The sequence below is a fragment of the Plectropomus leopardus genome, chromosome 8 (assembly GCF_008729295.1).
Source record: "Plectropomus leopardus isolate mb chromosome 8, YSFRI_Pleo_2.0, whole genome shotgun sequence".
In the NCBI taxonomy this organism is placed as follows: domain Eukaryota; kingdom Metazoa; phylum Chordata; class Actinopteri; order Perciformes; family Serranidae; genus Plectropomus; species Plectropomus leopardus.
Window position 1 is genome coordinate 2,380,393 of NC_056470.1, and position 24,060 is coordinate 2,404,452.

The window sequence follows — 24,060 nt, forward strand, 5'->3', positions numbered from 1 at the left end:
TAGTATACGGACCTTTATCACATTGCTGACAGACCTAATTTCCTGCCAAATGAAATGGTAACAGTGATTAATTACCACAACTAGGGATGGGCAATGTGGAGAAAATCAAAAATATTTACATAATAAGATATTTGATAAATAATCTCAACTAATATGGATTTAATGACTAAGTGAATAATGACAAAGATTAGAACAGTCCATAAAGTTCAGAAAAATACTTGACTGTCATGCAGCCTTTAACACCAGGAAACACTTAAAATATCATGAAATCCAAAATCTGAGACAGTATGTAGTCTAATATTGCCTAATATCGCCTAGCCCCCAATAAAAATTTCATCTAGCATTGGATGTCAATGTGTAAATGTTGTTAAATTGAATAGGCAATATCCATTACCATCTGCATTAACAATAAATAAATAAATAAACACTTTCACAAAAACTTTCCAAAGCTTTTAATCAAATTTCAAGATATTCCTTGGCTGATGGAGTTCAGCCATAGAAAATTCTCATTGACAGTTGAGTAAACTATTAGCAGAGTAAGACCATTTGATATGGTAGAACTACAGAAAAAGTAAGTAGGATTGACCTTTCATAAGGATTATATTTATTTGAGTAATACCTTGGAAAGAATTGGTAAATCAATTCTAAATGTTGACGTGATTTACGATACATTATTTTATGTAGTAAAATAATTGCTTTTTAGTTCACCATGCTCAGCTACAATGTAGAGCATGGGAACTTTTAGTTGATATTTTATATAGGTCTGTATGAACTTTGAATTGACCAGTTTTCTTTTTGGTGTCTTGTCTCATGGTTGGAGTCAGCGGTTTGGTTTGTGGTTGTCATCTTGTTTCGGTAGGTTCTAGAAGCTCTTACCGTCATTCCTCTATGCTTCAGCAAGTTTCTGTTCAACTTATTTTGCTTGCTTTCTGTCTCTACGGCTGGAATCTTGCTTGTTTGTAGAGAACATCCTGTAATCTATAACACAGGAAACACACTCAGACAGATAGACCAGCAGGGTGGACCGGGGGTTTGGGGATAGACAGCGAGAAGAGGGAGTGGCAGAAAATGAAACAAGGAGGTGGGTAAAGATGGAAATGACAGATTGTGTCAAGAGTCTGTCACAAGAATGGCTTTTTTCAAAGCCCTTTCTTACGGAGACACTCCTATTTTCAACACCGAGACATGTCAGCTGAGGCCAGTTTCACCTCAGCCAGGAGCTTTTGTCCTCAGAACAAGTTTTTAGAAGACCATCATTCTGGAAAATGTGATCTCCCTGGCAGGCCCCTTCTGGCATCTTTCCAGCAGAGTACAACAAGAATAACCTTTTCTCCAAATCTGTTGCTTTTTTGACTGCTTGAAATTGAAATTAAATATGGATGCATTGGTCAGAGGCCTTATTGAGGGTGTTTGACATAATTCTACCTCTTTGTTTTCTACTTCCGATCCTTGGATGGAGTGTAATCAGCTGTACAAAACTCTATATGAACTCTCTCCTCATTGACTTATTCGTAGCCCAATGCAACTCTCCCTTCTTAGTTTGCTTGCTAACAAAAAGAAAACTTGATTTTTGATTTAAAATAAAAAATAAATGGTACAACAGCATAAAGAATCCAGCCATTGCTGATTTGAAACTTTTCATGCATTCCTTTAGGTTCTGCAGGTTTCCCCTCAGCTGCATATATGTGCAGATTCTTGTGGGAATATTTCTTGAATTGGGGCTCTGTGATCAGATCCATTTGGTTTTGTACACATTCATTTATTTGTGGCAGTCTGCCACAATTAAAACATCTGCAGCCACATAATGATTTTATATTTTTGGAGCTGGACCATTCATTAGGAGTGTTAGTGGAATATACTGATTGTACCACACTCTCAGACTGCAGAGTGTACTCTGGGCACACACAGAGCAGCAGAAGTTGAGGTGTAATGAAAGTGAAACTTCACTTCTTATTGTGATAGGTTTAAAAGTTTGCTTTTTGCAGCAGCATCCATCAGTCTGATCGGATTGACAGATCATCACATAAATAGATATGGAAAAACCTTCAAAAAGAACTGATTGACACCAGTAAAAAATGTTTCAAAACAGGTCAAATATGAAGAGATCCTTAACTTTTTTATTTGAAAAATGCTATTCATAGTATTTAGTTTCAAGTGACAAACATCAATGGCCTGCAGACAGAGGAAGTGTTCTGAAACCCAGGGTTTCAAAAGGCACAGACAGTCTTCAACCGAGAAGAATGTTATCACTCCACCCATCCTGTCTCTGCCACACACACACACACACACACACACACACACACACACACACACACACAGCCGTACAAACAGACATGTACACCCACATACACTCACATAGACACGTGCTCACACATGAGCCCTGCATGGGGCCCCCTCTGGCAGCTGAGACAGGCCTGCCACTCTCACTATTTCCACATATGCTTCCCCATGACTTGAGGCTTTGTGAGTTTCTCATGCAGGGGCTATTCCTAGCTGCCATGTGTGAAGTAAGGGGCTGTAAATTAGCATTTGACAGATACGTGCTTCAAAGGTCCAATTCTGATACTACCACTGCTTGGCCAATATTATACCAAAAACCCCAGCTCTGAGACCACAGAGTGCAGTGGAGGCATGGAGAACCACGATAAAATCATATCTTACTTTTAATAAAAGGCCAGTGTCATCACCCAGATACCAGTGTAAGGCTAGTGTGTAGATATTATGAGGTGTCATGTTCTCGGTGTGAGGTGTCAGAGCTGAGTACATAGACGCTGCAGTCTGGGCACGTCTAACACACACCTCGACTAATCGCAAAGCCTTATTTTAGAAGTGTGACATCCTGTCTATGCTGTGTAATCCACACCGGATCATAGAGCGGGTAGGCTGCAAAGTGCATAGATGTGTGCGTGTTCACGCGCGTGCGTGCGCACACACACGTATTTTTGTGTGTCTTTGAAGTTAGCCCAGCTCTATCATGTGTAACAACCCTGCTGCAAGTCAGAGACTTACCATGAGAGCATTGTAAAGTTTTCAGTAAAATCGTCTCACAGTCTGAGCGTGTATAGATGTGCGTGTGTGTGTGTATCGGAGGAGAGTTTCTCACTGTCATGAACCATGGCATCCTCAACTTGTTTTGCTTAGGGGACACTTTTGCAAAATGACTGGAGGCCAGTCGCAGCAACATGTTTCCATGTTTCAAGGATGTCAGGACATTTCTAGGACTTTAGGATGTTTGTCAGATTGTATGCTTCTAGGATTTAAGCATGTTTATAAAATTTTAGGACATTTCTCGGAATATAGGGTGTTTTTCAGATTTCCGGAAAATTCTCAGATTTTAGAACATTTCTGGGATTTTAGCACATTTCTCAGATTTTAAGAAGTTTTAGGATTTTAGGAGGTTTCACGGATTTCAGGACATTTAGTGGATTTGAGGACATTTTGGGGATTTTTGGATATTCCTCAGATTTTAGTACTTTTTTATGATTTTAGGACATTTCTCAGGTTTTTAGGAAGTTAGGGGTTTAGCTACCCCTGTCAGCGGGATTTGGGCATCTTTAACTGGCACTTAGAAAAAAGCTCCAATTTGATGCTTTTTCGTGCACTCTGGCACCTTATGTATACAAGAATTAAAAATCGATTCCCAGTGAATTACTTTATTGTAATTGTAAATAAGAAAATGGTAGGAGGGGCAGTCTGCACCCTTTATTGAGCCAGATTTGGCCCATAAATTGAGCATAACTGTCATACCCTCTTAGCCACAGACCCCTGTTTGATCATGTTTTATCCCAGTTAATCAAATCATAGTAACATAGCACCGCTCCTCATATTTGCTCTGGATCAGGTGAAACCAGCCCCAGAGATGCAGCACCGCAGACGTCACCAAGCTGCTTTTTAAAATAGGAATTCCCACCATGGCTGTCTGTTTGCCTCATGTCTCACAGTCCCACTGTTCAGTAATCTAGACATGCAGATTTCTGCCTCCGCCCCCACTGCTGAGCCCCGTGAGCTCAGCTGCCAATTGCTGACCCCCCTGACGCTCTCCTCCATGCAAGATTACCGGGGCCGGATCTCGCCCTGATGGAAAGCCGCGGTGTTGGCAACCGGTAATCCACGAGACGAGGACTGGCACGTGGCACAGAGACTTTGCCCAGAGGCTGCACAGCGTGTGTGTATGTGTGTGTGTGGACTGATCTGCAGGCACTAGCCTCATGCCTCTAGCCCTGATTCACTGCCCTGATATGTAGGACATATCTCTTCATCTCTAGATAACCCACAAACGTGCCAGCCACAGTCAGGACACTGTTCACTTCTGTACTGTATGCCGTCTTTTTACAACATAAAACAACATAAATCAATTTTCTTTTTATAAAGACAGTTTTTTAACCTTAAAATACGCTAATCGCTCAAAAAAAACCCATGGTGTCCACTTTTTGCTCAACTACACCTACTGAATATTAGTAAAAATAGAATATATATTTCTTCTGGCTAGTTTGTCAGATATTCTGGGGGATTTTAGACACTGTGGAGCATACAGTGAAAACAGTGGAGACCAGTGAAATTTGGGAAATTCAGTTGGGGACCAAAAATGCATTCCTCTGAGATACAAGCATTAAACAAGTAGTCCATACATCCTGAAAATGCCGGGGTCTTCCCTGACCAGACGGAGAATAACATTCTCAGTGGTAGAAGCATTGCGATGTCGTTATGGAAAGTCATGGAGTTGTACATCAGGGTCCGTGGTGGATTGAGGACAGCTGTCACATCGGCAGACCTCAGCGGTATTTGTCCGTCTAGCCACGCTACTTTCCTGTGAGAGCAGCTCTGATTACACAGACATGTGGGATAGCATGACACACTGCCAACGCGGGCAAGAGAGGCACAGAGACACAGACTCTGAGAGAGAGAGAGAGAGAGTATCTAACCCCATTACACATGACCACCTGTTGACACCGCACAGGAGGAGTTGCGTGTGTATGTGTGTGTGTGTGTGTGTTTGCTGGCTGCATGCTGTTGATTTCTGAAGGAGATCCTCAGAGACAAAATAGGAGTGAGAGAGCACCATGAAGTGAACTAGAGAGAGAGAGAGAGAAGTATAAGTGAGTGAATTCATCCCCTCCGGAGATATTGTGGGTTTGACAGAGCCAGCGCAAATCTGCATTACATGTGCAACCTCCACGTCAACACATGACCTCTAAACACTCAGAGAGAGTGAAAAACATGTAGAGGACGATTCCATGGAACGCTAACTGTTAGAGGAAGACGCTGAATTTCTGTTCTGCTGCTGCAGAATAGAGACAAATCACTTCTAGTAATTTAAAATAGATTTCTTGTGTGTTTTTGCACCCGTATTGAATGCAAATACTATATAACTCACAAAATTTTACTTTTTTTCAACACCTGGATAGACATCAATTTTCTTGTGCTTCACTCCTTTTCCAAGTATTTAAACCTTTTTATTTATTTATTTAACAAAAATAATGTTCGATATGATCAAAACAATAGGGAAAATTATATATATATATATATATATATATATATATATATATATATATATATATATATATATATACATATATATATATATATATATATATATGATCAAACAAGGGTCTGTGGCTAAGCGGGTATGACAGTTGTATATACAAAATAATGTTCGAGATGATCAAAACAATAGGGAAAATTACATATATGACAAGAAAAGGAGACAATTTAACAATTACAACATTCCAAAACATCTCCATATGATATCAAAACATCATTCATCTCCACTTTTTAACAATGCAGCCATAGGATCAGAAAGTCCCTTACAAGGTCCTTCAGAGTCAGTTATTTTATTTTTTATTTTCATTTAGTATTACATCAAACTCAAAGTTGTAGGACTTAAAGTGGGATAATTTATTTCCTGCATTGCATCGCAAATGCTGTTTGTGTGTGTCTGCATGTGTGTGTGTGTGTGTGTGTGTGGGGGGGGGGGTAGGGGCGGGGGGGGGCAGCTCGTGACAGCCACAGCCTGGAGAGGCTGAGGTCATAGCCACAAAGCCAGCCTATCGGGGGGAACAGAAACAAACCCCTGCTTGTTTGTCTGTGTGGGTGTATCTGTGTGTGATAGACAGATACACGCACACACACACACACACACACACACACACACACACATGCTGCCCCAGTCACCTCTAGCCTCCTCTCTTGGCATCCCCATGAGCAAACACACGAAGGTGTATTGGACTGTGTGTGTGACAAAGTCAACACCACACCTACATTGAAACACACTTGCACACATCCAGCTATCAGACACCTCCGCTGGCACTCCCCCATCAGCCATTGCACACACACATACACACGCGCACACACACACACACACACGCACACAGAGTTATTGGTGTGTCTGACACTATTGGGTGCATTCTCAGTTCACTGACATTATACTGTGACAGCCCTCAGCCAGCTGCCAAGTCGACAACCTGTGCGTTCACATCACAAGGAAAAATAATCCACCTGGATGTGTTTGCACTCTCAAATCTGTTTGAAGCAGTGCATATATATATTCTGCTTATAGACTGAAGATAGTCCTGATCATACATTTATATGAACACATATAAAACATGTTCATTCCAAAATTTTTGTCTGAGTGAAAAACAGCCAGGTTTCCCCATGCTGCAATTTTTAAAAACTCAAAACAAATGTCCCTCTTGTCTTCCAGGTGTCTGATCCAATCCCGATCAAAAAGTCCAAACATGAAGACTTCCCATCGCAGTCCCTGCTGGCTGACAAAGAGAAGCAGCACGACTGGCTACAGGCCCTGTCCGCCTCCAATAAGGTGGGTGTTGCTAAGCTCAGGGAGGAGATGATGATGATGATGATGATGATGATGCTGATGATGCACGGTGCATGAGATGAGATGTCATGTAATATTATACACAACTTTTCAGATGAGGGTAGCACTTAAATTTAGATTTGGCTGGCCATGCTAACAGAGGGGGTAACTGTAGCTGCCACAAGCCACGCAGATTGATTTACTGAGACGGAGCGAAGTTTGAGAGAGCAGTGTAACAGAATATAACCACAGTGTAATTATGGATGTCCCCTGTGAAGATCAATACTCCAAAAAAAGTACTATGGAGATACAGTTATGAACGCATGTGTTTTTGAAATGTCTTCAACAATCGGTCTTTACGCTGCCCCGCCTCTGGTCACATGATACATCAGGCTCTATAGCATCATCACTTATGATGGCATATTCACACTCTTTCAATCAGGACTGGTCCACATGAAAAGGCATTCACTGCAACCCAAATCTGTTTGTAACACTAAAAAATCACTATTTGTAAACACAAATTAATATTATGCTGTTGGCGTCCCATCATTGTCTGGGGGCAGTACCACAAAGCCAGATTAGTGTCTTAAGTGGGGTACACACTACAAGATAATCAGGCTGATTTTAGGCCCAATCCTCCCCTCCTGACCACAGTCAGTGTGGGTGTAACACAGAGAACAGCCAAGCAGACACCCTGTGGATGGTGATGGTGATTAACAAGAAGTATAAAGGAAACAGACCTCAGAAATGGAGGATCAACTTGTTGATATGTGGCAACAACACAAGTGTTTGTATGACGTGTCCTGTAAAACACACTACAATTTTAGTGACAAGGAGAGGAGTTGGACACCGCAATGGATGTACCAAATAGCTAACAGCTAGCCATTTAGTTCGTTGTCCTCCTAATTTGTTTACTCTGACCCATGAGATTTTGAGTTTTGACAGTTGAGACTCTACTTGTTGGTGGAAGGAATGTTAGTGTGTGGTGTGCAGTGTTGGTCATCTTGTTGCACACCAAACATTATAAGAACAAAACTGTTAAATCCGTCATTACCTGTCGTCATGTGTGTGGTCTCTCACATTTTCTAAATCGGTTAAGATTTTAAAAATCTTTCAGTGTGCCAGGCTTTAGCAAGTTATATTGAGTCTAAAACTGGGTTTTTTGTCTTAGCAAGGTGGCTCCCTTTTAACCTGGTTAGATCACTGTGGTAACTTATGCAGAAAACTTAACCTGATTGTGGAGCTGGTTATGTTCTGAGTTTCAGCTTGAAATCAGCTAAAAAGCTTCTTTCACAGCTTCTTTGAATAGTGTCACTTTATGATCAGTGTCAGTATATGAGCCATACAGAAATCCCAGCAGGAATATTGTTTTATTTTATTCTCATGGTTGTTGTTGCTCTTAGTGAACCACTGAGTGTGTCTGTAGTGTGCTTGTCCACAGTGTCTCTACAACAAGCTTCTATAATATCACAGGTAGCATTAAACAGTTAACAGTTCACTTTATATAATGTTTACTTGCATACAAAATGCACTATAAGTCCTTCCAATCATACCAAAGCATTACCACTTAGGATTTTATTTATATGCTTGCTTATAATTTGCTGAAGTATATTACAATATATAAGTATATTACTGGTATATTACAGATAACAGTTTGGTCTTTTGGTAGTTATCACAAATAATATTAAATCAGTCAAATTCATTTCACTTTGATTTGTCCAAAAACTAAAGCGGTGTATACGTTTACTTCATTACGGGACAGTGTTGTCAGACCTTAATATAGTTCTTTTTAAAATGTTTAAATCAACTGCAGAAGCTGTAGAATGAGCGGCTGTCAAATCGATAAGCTACATTAACTTGCGCATTCACACAGTCAATTTCTGTCAGCGTTCCTCTCTTGCCTTAATTGAAGAACAGTGTTCCTTTTTACAATGATACTTTTTAATGTTATTTAAGTAATCATTTTAATTGTCAAATAACATGCTGAACGCGTTATTCAACATGTTCCTGCTGTCAGCCCCTTTGCTCAGACCACACCCATCTTTCATCTGGATCTTTTCTACAGTCAAGTTTCATGAGTGCATCTTGTACAGTTGTGAAGCTATTGCAGTGACAATATCTGTCCACAGAAAGACAATAATCATGACAGAAGAGAAAAAAAAAAATAAATTTACCGATAGCAGTCACAAAAGACCCGGGGCCTCATGTACAAAGGGTGCGTACGCACAAAAAAGTGGCATACGCCTTTTTCCACACTCACGTTCAGATGTATCAAGAGTGAATTGACCGTGGAAATGTGCAGTGCTCCACGCCAACATCATGGCTGGCGTTTCTACTGCTTTTGATCCGTTGGTGACACTTGGAGGTGATGCTGGGAAACTGTTTATAATGTCAAAACAATTCTTTCCTCCGTGATGTGCACATCACAGACACACTGATGGACTGAACACATCCACCTGGGTGGATGCTGGGGGGTATTGCTGGGTGTTATTTTTGGTCCCAACAAGAGCATATCAGCCGTCTTTAGTACGAAAATATCAGTAGTTGTCTAGCGAGGACATGAACAAAACATCCCCGCCTGGATTCGATCAGGTGATCAATAATATGAACAGATGACACGCACGTTTCCTTTAAGCCACCAGAGGCAATGGACAATAAAGCCAGCCAGATGGTTACAATCCTCAGTACTAGCGTGATATCCTCATGAGTAAACGTCTCATAAAATACAATTTCAATGCATCTAAAATGTGAGCGTATTTAAGGTTATTGTGGCCACACATATAGCCTTACACTATAAAAGCCCAGATAATGTTATCTATGCCCCCAATCATTTCACTTTACCACACTTGTGCGTACTATTATCCTTGTCGCATAACAATTAAAGTTGACAGTCATGACTGATGTGAATGAAAAAGTATTAATGGAAACTGTAGGATGTAAATGGGATGAAATACATGCACATCTGTAGCCATTAATATACAACACGATTGAAATGAATAATTCTTCCTCTTCCCAGTTTTACTCATTGCTAATGTTTGTGTTACCTGGTGCTAATGTTTGTGTTCCCCTGTCTGCACCATGGTGCATCCTATGTGCAGGGCCTACTTACATTAATCTGCATATGTAAATGGAGGCGTGGAGAGGGAGGAGTCTGGTACTCATAGACATGCACTCAATTCCATGTTGATTGGGATGTACAAAGGAAATGTGCTTGGATTCATACGTATGCACAGTTTCATACATCTGGATTTTTTGTGCGTACAACGTTTTCTGGATTTAAGCGTACGCCATGTTTCAGTAGCAAATCCACGCAAGTCTTTGTACATGAGGCCCCAGGTGACAGATAAGCCAGGTTTAGGAAAAGCCCATAAAAACATATTTCATTATGAAACAATTTCCTTAGTACACGGATACCATGTGGTAGGCTAACCCTACAAACCAAGGCTGGGAATAAAAACTTTATCCGATAAAGTGTCATGTGTCCAAAGCATTAAATGTCTCATTAGATAATATTGTTAATCTATTCTTTGATGGATGGAAGAAGGTCAGCTAAAGTAGTCCGCAAGTCAAGGTGGCATATCGGCATTAGCATCCAAAAATGTCAAATGATGTCTAACTATAACTGTATACAAAAATTGAACCACTGATATTGATCCTTCTGGCTGCATCATTACTGTCTGTAATTTCTTTATCACTCACATCTACTGCCATTATTATTATAATGATAATGCAATATACACATATGACTGTGATTGCCACTTACATTAACTGCAATGTTAGCATGTAACATCACATGCTATTAAATTACATTATATGTTATGTTATTTTCACCGTTATTGTTGCTGTGTATGTCTTCCCCTCTTTCCCTCTCTTTCTCCATCTCCTTTGCTCTCTTTCCTTTGTATCATTTTGTCATCTACTATAATTTAAGTGTTTTTTTACGACATCTACTGCACGTCTGTCCATCCTGGAAGAGGGATCCCTCCTCAGTCGCTCTTCCTGAGGTTTCTACCATTTTTTGTCCCTGTTATATGTTTTTTTTTTTTTTGAGAGTTCTTCCTTAGTCCATGTGAAGGTCGCCCTTTGAGGCAAATTGTGATTTGTGGTAATGGGCTTTATAAATAAAATTGACTTGACTTGACTTTTGATTTAAATGATTGTCACTGTCTTTTCAGGGGCTTAACTGCATTCAGCCCAGACAGAGGCCCTCAGCTTTCAGACCGTGGTCCCCCCACATCTCCGCTGGTGAGAAGGAGCCCTCCAGTCATCCCCTGGCCCTGCTGAGAGACAGGTGAGCCCAGCATAGGATGACCAGCCCCAAAATGGAAGCCTCTTACCAAACAAACTGACTGTGAAAGAGATGCGCAACACACAATGAAAAATGTGGACTCTAAGAGGAGCTTTTACTGCAAAAGATGACAGCCAATTTGTTGAGCTGAATGTGATGAGCCCAGCATGCTCTCTCACTTGTCTGGGTGGGCTGGTGTCAGAGGGGTCAAGTCTGACTATACCACAGCCTCCCACTCTTCACCATTCACACACATTTGACACACACTCATACTGTGGGCACCCACTTGGCATGGCGCTGCCAGTGCAGGCTGCACCATATCACAGTTGATCTCGCCCAGTTTCTTTTAAAGTGGGAGGAAAGAGCTGAAGGCATTTTATTTCAGTGTTTCTCTGCCCTGGCTGGCAGAGGCAGTTGCAATCACACCGTACAATATGGTGCTGGCTGTGTTTACTTGCCTGCACAATTCAGCTCCTGTTAATGAAGCAACCTCAATTTAAATTATTGGACATAAACATCATGAGACATGTAGTGAAACCGTCTGTTTTCCTTTTAGCTTCTACAATTACAAGAGTCTGGAGAAAGCTGTGGCTCCCAATGTCGCCCTCGCGCCGCTGCCCCTGGGGAGGGTGGGTCCCATGTCCCCGTCGGTACCCAGCACCTCCCATCCAAGTGGAGGCGAGCCTCCTGGTGAGGGCGCTAACGCCACCTCAAGGCCTCGCAAGAGAAGAACTACAGGGGACATCCTGCCGCCGGTGCCAGAGGCCCCCTGCCCTCCGTCCTCAGCTGCCAGCAAGCCACCACCCACACCGCCACCGCCTCAGGAGGACAAGGATTCTGAGGTGGAGATTGAAGTGGAGAGCCGTGACGAATGTAAGGAAACAACTTAATAGCCTCGATATGACAAAATGATTGACTACTGAAAAGACAACATTTAATTTCAACCACCACAACATTCACCTTTTCTGTTTATTTATTTTGTATGGAATTGCGTACTGGGTATTACACCTAGACCTGAGTGCTGCATTACATTCTTTTCATTATTTTCAATGGTCAGAATAACAATAAAGTATCCTTGAATTCTTGAATCCTTTTCCACAAACCTCACCGTATTTTATCTCTGGTTTCTCCCAACAGTCACTTCGTCCCTTTCGTCCCTGTCATCACCATCTTTCACCTCGTCCAGCAGCTCAGCCAAGGACTTGAGCTCGCCGGGCGCCCAAGGGCCCATCTGCACAGTCATGTCGGCCGAGGGCCTTGCCCCCGCAGCTGCACCTGTCCCAATCCCCGTTACCCCTTCAGAGCTGGGGCTGGAGTCGGAGCTGGAGAGCCTGAGGCAGGCCCTGGACAGCGGACTGGACTCCAAAGAGTCAAAGGAGAAGTTTCTGCACGAGATAGTGAAGATGAGGGTGAAGCAGGAAGAGAAGTTGGGATCGGCTCTGCAGGCCAAACGCAGCCTCCAGCAGGTACGCTTCCATTTCTGTTCTGTCAGAATCATAAGAGGTCTGTTTGGATTCAAAAGGAAAATGTTCATTTCACATTTTAATGGTTGACTGGAGAGTCCTACATCTTGACTTCAGTTTGTGACTTGACTTGGACTTGTGTTGACTGACTCGAGACTTGAGGTGTTACTTGTTATCATGAATGACTTGAGACTTTGCGCAAGACTCGACTTGGACACGTCTTTATTAAATTGAGGTTTAGGTTGGACTTAAGACCTGATTTAAAACCTTCCCAATTAACTTGGGACTTGACTAGGACTTGTCTCTGCAGATTCAAGACTTAAGATATGACTAGTAATCATGATTAACTTGGGACTTTGCTGAAGAATTGATTTGGACATGACTTTATTGGATTGAGACTTAAGTTGCTTTCAAGACTAATCATGACTGACTTAGGACTTAAGATATGACTTGGAGTTTTTATGACTGACTTGAGACTTTTACTCAGGACTCGACTTGGACTTGTCTTAACGGAATTGACACTTAGGTTGGACTCAAGACTTGACTTAAAATATTCTTTATAAATTTTAGACTTGACAAGGAAATGACTCGAGACTTGATTAATGACTTTGAGTTAACAGGATTAGGTTGAACCTTTGCTTAAGACCTGACTTAGACTGGTCTCAGTTGAGTTAGGTTTGACTGCAAGACTTGACTTAAAATCTTTTCGTTTGACCTGAGACTTGACTTGGAGTTGTCTATGCAGATTCAAGACATGAGACATGACTAGTTGTCATGATTAACTTGAGACTTTGCTTATGACTTGATTTGGACTCATCTTTATTAAATTGAGAGTTAGTTTGGAATCAAGACTTAATATTTTCTTAATTAACTCGAGACTTGATTTGACTTGTTTCTGCATATGCGAGACTTGAGATATGACTTGCAGTTATAATGCTTAACTTGTATAAGACATAACTAAGACTCACTTTAACTGAATTAAGAGGTACTATAGTTTGAACAGCAAGATTCTACTGATCTTTTCTATTAACTTGAGATATGACTTTGACTTGTCCTTTTTTTTGCGCTTTTGACACCCCCATGGCACATAGGCCAGCACCCTGCATATGCATAATGAGATAGAAAGACGTGGAAATGTAGATGGAAAAGTAAAAAGTGAGGTGAATAGGTTTGGGGAAATAAATGGAGAGGGAAGCAATGGGAAAATAATACATAAAAATATGCATAAATAATTACCCAAATAAATAAATACATTTAAACATGAATTAAAAAATGTGTAAAATGGAAAATAAAATGCGAAATTAAATACATTGGAGAATTTATGCGCAAAGTGAAAAAACAATAAATAATAAAATAGGCAAATAAATATGGAAATGAATAAACTAACAAATAAAATGGAAAATTGAATGGGAAAATGAATAAATTGATAAATAAAATGGAAAAATAAATGGGAAATCAAATAAATATTGGCATTTTTGGCATTTTCATTTATTTATTGACACATTTAATTTGATTTTGTTGGTTTTCGTCTTTGAAAGTTGTGAACGTCAGGCAAATAACTAAAGATGGAGATGATCATACAGTGAAAGACGTTGCCCGTAGCGATGGCCTGATATCCCTGGATAGCCTTCAGTATTTATATCTACAACCCTGGAGATGAACACTCTTTATTCTTACACTCATACTCTATATATACTTATGATTTCATGTCAGTGAATGTGGCATGATGTGTATCACTGTTGGCTGAGAGAAAGGGATTTCCCAGCCCTAGTGGCCCATGGCAGCGCATAGGAACATTAAGCTTATCCTTACGTTCTTGAAATCAGACTAGACAGAAAGTTTTCAAAGTTGGCACAGTGAGAAAATTACTGGAGCTCAGGCATCAAAATGCAGAAGTGGATTAGAAGTCATTATCACTGTCAGCAAAGCTTAGCATGAATTGGCAAGTGATAACAATGAGAGCGGATGTTGCTGCAGAGGGAAAGGCCAGACTTCCATTTTTATTTTTGGTCTTGGACTGAGAACAAGAAAATGCCGACGAAGGAGTCTGTGTGGGTGAGCAGCACAAAATGCATCCTGAGCAAAGAAAAGTCATTCTAGCCTGACAGCATCCCACTTTCACTTTCCATCAGTGTTCATAGGGGCTGTGCAAGCTGCAAACTAAATGAAAAGTGCTCTTACTTATACACCCCCCCCCCACACACACACACACACACACACACACACACACACTTATTGCATTCCACAGCGCATTACTCTAACCTTAACCATCACCACTGAGTGCCTAACTCTTAACCCTAACCCTGAACCAGATTGTACCCTAAACATTAAAACATAGTCTTAAACTCAAACAGGTTTTTTGACGAACTGAGGACTGACCAAAATGTCTTCACTTTCCAAAAATGTCCCCATTCTGCTATTTAAAAATGTGCTTCAGTCCTCACTATGTAGCAAACACAACAGCACACACACACACACACACACACACACACACACACACACACACACACACATGCACGCACGCATACACACACGTATTACTCTTCCAGTGATTCAGAGGAAGGAAACCCAACTTCTGTCAGCCCACACTTTGCCCTAACCTTTGACTTGCTTCAATGTAAACACTGACATGGACACTGTAACAAGGCACTGCTCTCGAGTGTCAACAACTCAGAAACAAAGCAAAACAGACATGTGACAGACATGTCCACTGGCATACACGACTGTTGCTTAAGCACCATTGGACAACTTTTTAACCCTTTGAAACCTGAGCAAATTGGCTTGATTTCTTTCAAAATCATGGGAAGGAGGCAATGAGCAGCGAAAGAAATTACCTGAAAATTAGTAAAAACAGAGGCTTGGAAAAATTACAATTCTGTAACTATTTTAAAATGATAAATTAAATTGTGATCATTTTCCCCAAACATTTTTTTCTTTTATCCCTGGACATTTTTCCCTAGGTTTTTTAGAAAATAATAATTTTCTAAATCTACTAGTTTCTTGCAATTTGTGGAACATTTCTTACCAAGTTGCTCATTGCCTTTTGTCCCATATTTATCAAAGAAACCACACCAATTTGACCAAGGCTCAATGGTTTAAGTACTTGTGGTAAGTGACTGATAACAGCACAAGAAAAGTGATGTCGTTCCAGGTTTGAAGTGATTAATTTCATAATAATTGTACAAACCCCAGAAGGACAGCCTCTTTATTTGATTCTTTGGGGGTAACTGCTAAAATCTCCCCCCAGGAGTTGGAGTTCTTGCGGGTGGCTAAGAAGGAGAAGCTGCGGGAGGCGACCGAGGCAAAGCGCAACCTGAGGAAGGAGATTGAGCGCCTGCGAGCCGAGAGCGAGAAGAAGATGAAAGAAGCCAACGAGTCGCGGATCCGTCTGAAGCGGGAGCTGGAGCAGGCCCGGCAGCTTAGAGTGTGCGACAAAGGCTGCGAGGCCGGCCGTCTTCGCGCAAAATACTCAGCACAGGTCAGTAATCTTGCATGTCAGCGCAGGTTATGAAAGATTCAGGCTAAGTTTCAAGAATCTCTCAATATAGAATAATACAATAAAAGATGAGATAAAACTTGAATAATCTCTTGATGATAAATTTGAGATACATGGGACAAAAGCCAAACCAGGCTGGTCATGTAGTCACTGAGAGTCTGATGTGTGCATATGTGTTGGTATAAAAGTCGAGACGAGTATGTCAACACCCTCACAGTAATTGCAATGTTTCAGAGTTTCACTGTCTCGTATACTCTCAAGGTCAGCAGAGGAGAAGGCAGGAGAAAAAACCACACTTCCTCTTCCCCAGTCAAAAATAAATGGGTGTAGCCCCAAGTGCACAGACATAGGATAAGTCCCCCCTCGGAACGGAAACAGGAAGACATGTCAGCTTCCCTCAAGCACCATGGGAAATGCAGATTAGACAAAACAAGAGGGAGGTTATGGTCTCATGCTGCGCCTGTGCGCCTCCCTGCAGAGACTGCAGCCGTCTTTGGGAGGCTGTCATTAAGACGAGGCATTGATGGGACCTTTGAAGTCATAGTGGGCTGACTGAACATAAACACTTTAATTCAGTTAAGACATGGTCATGTTGCTGCAGTCTGGACTCAGGACAGGACCAATGTTCACTTTTCTGAAGCTGTCAGCGTTATCTTTGTACTGTCACAGATAACTTTGCTAAAAGGCTTCCTGTTTTTAGACATCAGCTCAATACAGGAGACTGTAATCTCTATAAACAGATTCTGTGTGTATGCAGAAGTTGTCGGCAATGGGACAAGATTCTGGTGTGTAAAGCATTTTGTTGTCTGTAGTCCAAGTAGCACAGACCAACCAAGTCTGAATGATTGAAAGGTAGACAGACTGTGTGGAGGTGGAAGGCATAGAGTGCTGCAGGATCAGGTCCTAAAGATGGAAATGAGTCAGTATTTTAGCACTTTAAATTCCCTCGTGTCGAAGTTTATGTATTTTTTTAATGTGTTTTTTGTTACAAGTTTGAAATAAGCTTGAGAGACTTTCAGGTTTTGCTCTACAAGCTTTTACATTTATAAAAAATGCTGGTTGTTAACAACTGACTAAATGAGACAGCAGAGAGTTTTTGTCAAGGGAACCAGGGCGAAGTTTTCTTCTGTGTTTGCTTACAAATATTCATAATTCCTGTGCCACCCTATTGGCTGAAATACTGTCTCAGAACCCATTGGCTATTGCCTAACAACGATTAAGATTAATATCAACTTTTAAAAAATGTATCTACATTCACATGTAGATATCCGTTCAAAGAGATAAGCTGACACGCAGCTGAGGAAGTCTTGGCCTGGATATCCTCGCCCCAGAGGCTTTATCAGACCGGTCCGATAGGTCCTGAAATTGAGGAGGCTGTCTTGAAATAAAAGATAAAATCTAGAAACTTCATGACTGCGTTTCTGTGACAAGTTCTGTTTACACAAATCTAGTAAAAGATGTTCAAATTAGGCCAATCTGTCAGTGCAGCAAGCTCAATTGATTAGAAATCCTGTTGGTTGATGTTCCCCACAGAAACTATTGTATGATCCTATCTTGCAATTTTTGGCCTTTTTTCATGGGATTAAAACAACAGCAAAGATCAATAAATCAATCACAAACTGACACTGGATTTCCTTGTAGCCATGGGATTCCTTGAACCTTTTTCTGTCTAGACCAAAGGCAGAGAATTTGGTTATTTATTTGACAAATTCAGAAATTCACATTAACTGTTTGCAACATCTCATTCACTCAATATATAATATATTTAAGCCTTGCAAGATTTGGAAACCAGACAAAGAAACTTTTAACAATGTTGGGATGAAGAATAGAATTTCAAAATACTCCAGCGTTGACTATGCCAACACCGATGGAGTTGGCCTCTCAGACCACAGCCCAAGAACTTGGCATTTGTTAAATCAGCTGCATTGACATGCTGTAGATTGCCTCAAATTTGGGATCTAAAGTACACAGAATGCAGCATCATGCCATGTGCCTATCGCATGGGACAGGTTGTAGAGAGTTTATGGCTTGCAAGCATTCACAGAATTTCTGGTAGTTCTTGGCTGGAGTTGGAACCCTGAGACATTGGTGTGTAAATTAGGCTGATGGGACCACAATGTGTGAATGGGTAAATGAATGGAATAGCTCCATGAGCGTCTACGTAACCAGCTCAGTGGTTCAGAAAAGGTTCAATGGTTGGATCATGACACTCCCAACTGTCTTTTAGTCACATCTGCTTCCTGCCATGTGTTTCCCAGATCGAGGACCTTCAGATGAAGCTGCAGCATGCTGAGGCCGACCGGGAGCAGCTCCGAGCCGACCTGCTTCAGGAGCGGGAGGCCAGGGAGCACCTGGAGAGGGTGGTAAAGGAGCTACAGCAGCAACTCTGGCCCAAATCCAATGCGGACAAGGAGGGGACGCCCAAGGACATGCCAGCAGTCAACTAACCCAGCAGTCAACCTCACTACCCGACCATTCCCACCCATTGCCATGATCCCTAACTTCCTTTGCCCAAATTTGACCATTACTACACCCAGGAGTCGGGACCGGCACTGTCTATCATGCTCGCCCTCCAGGACACTAAAATAAAAGACTCTCACTCTCTGACCAGAGACAGAGAGAAGAAATCAGAACCTGTGTCCTTGTCTATGCCCACAAAAATTAAAGTGAGGAGCTTCCTTGGACTGGAAACAGCAGTACAATGCTGCAACAAGGAAACAGGTCTTTCTAAATCAAGCACTGACTTGCACCTTCCAAACTCGCAGAACTAGAAACTGGATCACAAGAGAGCAAGAAAAATGGAACAAAATGTGGCTTTGCCTGTATTTTGAGGCGAGACTTTTGGACAGACGTCTGTGAAAATAAATGCTGAAAGATTATCATGTGATATTCTCGTTCTTCAGCTGTTTGGAGGTGATCCAGCAGTGCGTCCAGGAGGGCAGGACTCACACTCAACCCCCCAGTTTCCCAAAAAGTCTTTAGCACCGTCCCCCGCCGTGAAGAAGACTGAGGATTTTGAAGACATTCTAAGCTATTTAAGAGACTACATAGCGACATGTAAAGAAAAAAAAAGGACAGTTTCTCTGTTTCTCTGTGCTATTGAAGTTTGAACATATAAAAGATTAAAAATCAAATCAGAAGATGAACAAAACAGCAAATGAACTTTCCACAGTGCCACCGTGGTTTTGTCGGTCTTTCAGGAAGTCATCGCAGTCCACTGAGGGGGAAAGCAACCCATCTTTTCCTCCCATTGATGTTTTATAAAATCTTTTCTTTTGACATATGTCTGAGCAGTGGGTGGGCTTGCATTCGCTCTTTCCGGAGTGGCAATAAAAACATGCTGTGTTAAAGGCACCTTCTTAGTGAGCACTTGTTCTGGATGATCTATAACAGTCAGTACGTTTACATGCACAGTTAAGTGGAGCTACAGTTATGGCTCGATTAGTCCATTTAATTGGACTACTGTCCTTGTCCCAGTATACAAGCACTGGGGGAGAATCCATTTATTGATGGAAGTATGTAAAACTCAGTCAGGTGGCGATACGCTCTCTTTCAGCTTGTTGCTATTGGACCTTCCAGTTGACCTTTTACGTCACTTACCAAACAAATGGGTTGCATGTTGAACAACATGAATAACTTTTCAGCACTGTACACTGCATGCGTATTTTTTACCTTGGTTTTGTTTTGTTTTCTTCCCTTCTTTTTCTTTTGTTTCTCCGGCCTTTCTTCTACAAATTTATCCTATCTGACTTCAGGGTCAAAGCCCGGTGCAGGCAATATGGAGCATGTGCAGAATGCCTAGGACAGTTCAGGTGTGATTGAGGCGCATGTATGAAAGAGTAAATCAATCCCCAACCACATTATCGAGGCGTTAGTCCAACTTTGAGAAACTCAACTTAGCACGATTTCAGTGGGACTAACAAGTTTACGTTTCAAAGCTTCAGTTTTAGTCAGACTAACACAATAATTCCACTTTTCTAACATCATGTAAACGTACTGAGTATCCAACAGTCTCAGTGTTGCTCCCATTAAGTCACACTCTGTTTGCCAGGTGTTATTTGAAGCATTTGGGTCAAAACCCTGAAGTGTGTATCTTGTAAAGATACTCCACATGCAAGCGTGTACTTGTGGTTGTAACACTTGAGTGATAAGAGCCGGCATGTTTTTACCCCAATTGGCACCAGGAGCATCATCAGTGGGCAGTGGGTGGGTGGGCTGGATGAGGCACTCTTGGCAAGAACCACAAAATGTTCATTTTAATTAAATTAAGGTATGTAAATATAAATATATGTTGTTTTTGTTTCAGTTTTTTTTTTTTTTTTTGGACTTTACAATAATGAATCGCACTTTGTCATAACAAAAATACTGTTATAAAGCATTGTACTCCCACTATTGTCTTCAATCTTACTTTGAAAACATCATCGTATTACACGACTGCTACCATATAAACTCAGTAAGCATTTTGTTGATTATATGCATCTCGAATAAATAATGTTCTGTTTTCTTAAGGCAAAGTCTTGTAAATAAATGGAAAGAAAAGAGGCTCTACCTGTTGCTTGCTGATGCAGTCTGGGATTGGTGGAAAGTTTTTGAGCAAAGCACTCTCATGTTTTTGTAATATAATTGACACAAACGAGCTCCCGGTTACAATTTAACAAAGCTCCGTTAACAGCATGCATCGGCAAGGTGAATTTTTATTGGAGCCTGGACGAAAAGTCAAAGAATGAAATCTGATTTTATTCAAAAAAGGCAGCGGCTGCGACTCTGACGTCACACAAGTGGGTACAATGCAATCAGAATGTACATTGTGATAATGCTATTTTTCCTTTGGTTGTTGATGTTGTTTTTTAACGTGGAGATATTTTATTGCTCGTCTGTTCTGTTCACTGTTTTCAATTGAAAACTCATATTTTCTTTATGCATGAAATTTGAGTTTGCCATACATATAGTCAGTTATTGGGCATTGATACTGTACATGTAAAGGTTTTATTGTGTCATGCAATATAAAGCAATTTGTCTTATTTAGAAGAGGAAAAAAAGAACACAGTATATTGCTCTTAAGAAAAACAAAAAAACTTCACACTTGCAAAAAAACAAAAGAGAAAAAAAAAAAGTCAATGCAATGCTGGACAACCTCAAGTGCCTAAACGTGGGCGAAAGGTTTCCAGAGAAGGAAAACTGATGATGAAGCTGTTGGGGCTGGGCCTCTCATCTATTTCCTGTTTGCAGGTTTCAAATTAAAAGCCCCTCCCTATGCTCAGCAGCTCTTTTTATCAGTATTCTTAAAACCAACCAGTTTACAAAGTTTCTTTTATTTCAGTGCAGAGAACAATTGAACAAATGCTAGACGCTTTTTTTTCCTGAATGAGTGCTTTTTTTTTTTCTTTATTTGAAATCAATGATATGCATGTTCAAACAATTTTTTATATAAGATCTTGAAAAAGCCACTTGCTTTGGTGAATTGTTACTTTGGGTTGTATATAGAGACTGTTTATTCCCAGTTTGTTGAGGATAACAAAGAGGGCATTACGTTTAAAGCCCTTTTCTTATTGAACATTATCGATGTTGCTCAGAGAACGACACCGCATCTGCGACTTTGGCAGACCTAAAATTGGTACATTTTGTAGTTGTTTTTACACTCAAAAGAGTCAATAGCCTATGTGTAGTTTACTTTACTCATGGTTTTCTACAAAAGAAGGGAGACAATAATGACATTGGCTCTTCGCTCTCCCGAAAAAGAAAAATAACAGCGTCTTATTTTCTAAAGGAAAATCATTTTGCTAAATAATGGACAGCAAAGCAGCAATAACAGTCCATATTAATAGACAAATACTAGCCAGTGTGAAGATTTGAATAAGAATTTACAAATGTAAATATTTTTTTCATTTTACGATATTGTATAATATATGTACATGGTGTTTTTCCTTTTTCAAAAAGAAATCTTTTCTTACAATAGCTGTCTTGTTTTTTTTTTTAATTTGTGTTTTAACTGAGATGTTTCAAAAACAGCAGTGCGTAAGAGGATATTCCCTACATAAAACATTTTAATCCATTTCTTTACATTTTTTTTTACTGTAGAGTCTTTATATTGAATGACTTTTTTCACCTGTTCATATATATTTTTAACAGTATGTTCAGTATCAGATAGCAGACCCACCGTACGGGTCCTCTCTCTCTTCTCTCTCTCTCTCTCTCTCTCTCTCTCTCTCTCTCTCTCTCTCTCTCTCTCTCTCTTACTCTACACACACACACACACACACACACACACACATGGCTGCGCCACCTTGCAGATTGTTTCCCCCTCATCCTCATTTATCTTTTTAGCCCTGTGCTGCTGCTAATACTATATAAACCTTACAATTCTAGAAATATTTTTATGTAAGAGGTTAATGTAAGCTTTTCCATTCATTAATGCCACATATACAGTATGAGAAAAAAAGCTTGGCTTATTCATCTATCTTCCTTGTTTTCCTTCATCTCTTCACGCCTTTTTCCACATCCAACTACAACCCCGCCCCCACCCCCCCTCCTCTCTCACGACACGGACTATATTGTAAAGTAAAGGACTTTATGAGATTATGTTTGAAAATAGCTATGCTTATATACTACAGTGACTGAATGTACAGTGTATAGATGCATTACCAGAAATAAAGTTGTTTGTCCAGATTGAACGACCCAGTTTCTTCTTTTTGCTGTTTGGTAAACGACGTAAACCCTAATTATCCTGTACTTTATTTTCTTTTTAATTCATCTTGATGAATCCAGTTCAGTCAGTTCAACTAAAGTTTTTTGTAGTCCAATGGGGTGGTGCTGTCCTGCTGACAGGATTTCAAATCTTTTTGTGGTGATCCGGCTATAAGGCAGCAACAAAGTCATCATAGCGTTTTCCAACCACGTTGTGTCTTTAACTGTCTGGAAAATGCGAGGTTGGGCTTTGTGTGCTACTTTTGTGTTTACTTGGTGCCAACTTTATGAGTGTTAAGGCAGGTTGCGTCTGATGTTATTGAGCGACATTAAACCGCACTTAATCATTGCACTTTACGAGAGATCCTGAGTGCAGGCTTGAGCTTCTTCCAGCTGTTTCTTAAGTGTGCATTGGGCCTAAAATATAGTCTGTGGGACAGATGTAGAGCTCAGGTTATCTCTGCATTAAAATGATCAACTTCTCCTCCTGATAGTTACAGAAGAAAGAAGTGATATCTACTGGCTCGTGTTTGGTTGGTCCTTGTCACATGACATGCGGTGCACGCTTTTGCGTTCCAAAAGTTGAACTCTGTGTATCTCAGGTCGCAGCCACTGAGCACCGAAAAACAGGCTCTCGGGAAGGCATGCGCGTCATGCGTCTCCATTGAAAACATTAGAGATGAGCATGCGAAAAACGCGGCATGTGTACAGCCCCTTATTTTACCACCCTTGCACTGTGTTACTGTTGTGACTACGCTATACACTAAGTTTACTGATGCAGCATATGAGTGGTTTGCAGATATCAACAACGCCAATATTTATTCTGGTGATTGGTTCGCTGCTAAATGCCCATTACTTTCAAACTCCCTGCCTTCAGTTTGTAACGCAAGCTCTCTGTTGTGGTCTCCAAGTCCAAGTCCAAGTCCAGGTAACCCTGATGACATCACAACATGATTTTCCCAGACTTGACAAAACTCCTGCAGAGACAAACTGTTAACAGGCTGAGCAGTACAGCACATAAAGAATAAACAGATTGAATTTATTTGTGTAAAATCAGTGGATTGCCCCTTTAATTCAACTATTATGGCCCTGTTAGAGAAGTCAGTTAATTTTACATCAACAGTCATACTGCTGATCTGTTATACTGCCTCTATCCAACATATCTAATATATGGGTAACACTTTGGGTCCTAAGGCAAACAAACAGTGCAGATGATTTAGGGTTTTCTGACACTGACTTGCATTAATTAATACATTCAGACAATATTAAAAATTAGAGATCTGTATGTGAAGTGGATTTATCTTGGGCAAAAGAA

The 24,060-nt window shown here is 40.7% G+C and overlaps 1 protein-coding gene across 1 annotated transcript in view; it reads left to right on the forward strand.

Annotated features, from left to right (window-relative positions):
- The window catches only part of skia (v-ski avian sarcoma viral oncogene homolog a), a 101,038-nt gene extending 78,306 nt beyond the window's left edge, over window positions 1-22,732 (forward strand). Inside the window, exons 2-7 of the mRNA XM_042492575.1 lie at window positions 6,701-6,817; window positions 10,990-11,105; window positions 11,659-11,975; window positions 12,240-12,568; window positions 15,813-16,043; window positions 18,320-22,732. Coding sequence (XP_042348509.1) covers window positions 6,701-6,817; window positions 10,990-11,105; window positions 11,659-11,975; window positions 12,240-12,568; window positions 15,813-16,043; window positions 18,320-18,508 — 1,299 coding nt within the window. The 3' untranslated portion in view covers window positions 18,509-22,732. The remainder of the gene's footprint in view (window positions 1-6,700; window positions 6,818-10,989; window positions 11,106-11,658; window positions 11,976-12,239; window positions 12,569-15,812; window positions 16,044-18,319) is intronic.
- Window positions 22,733-24,060: the final 1,328 nt, after the last annotated feature.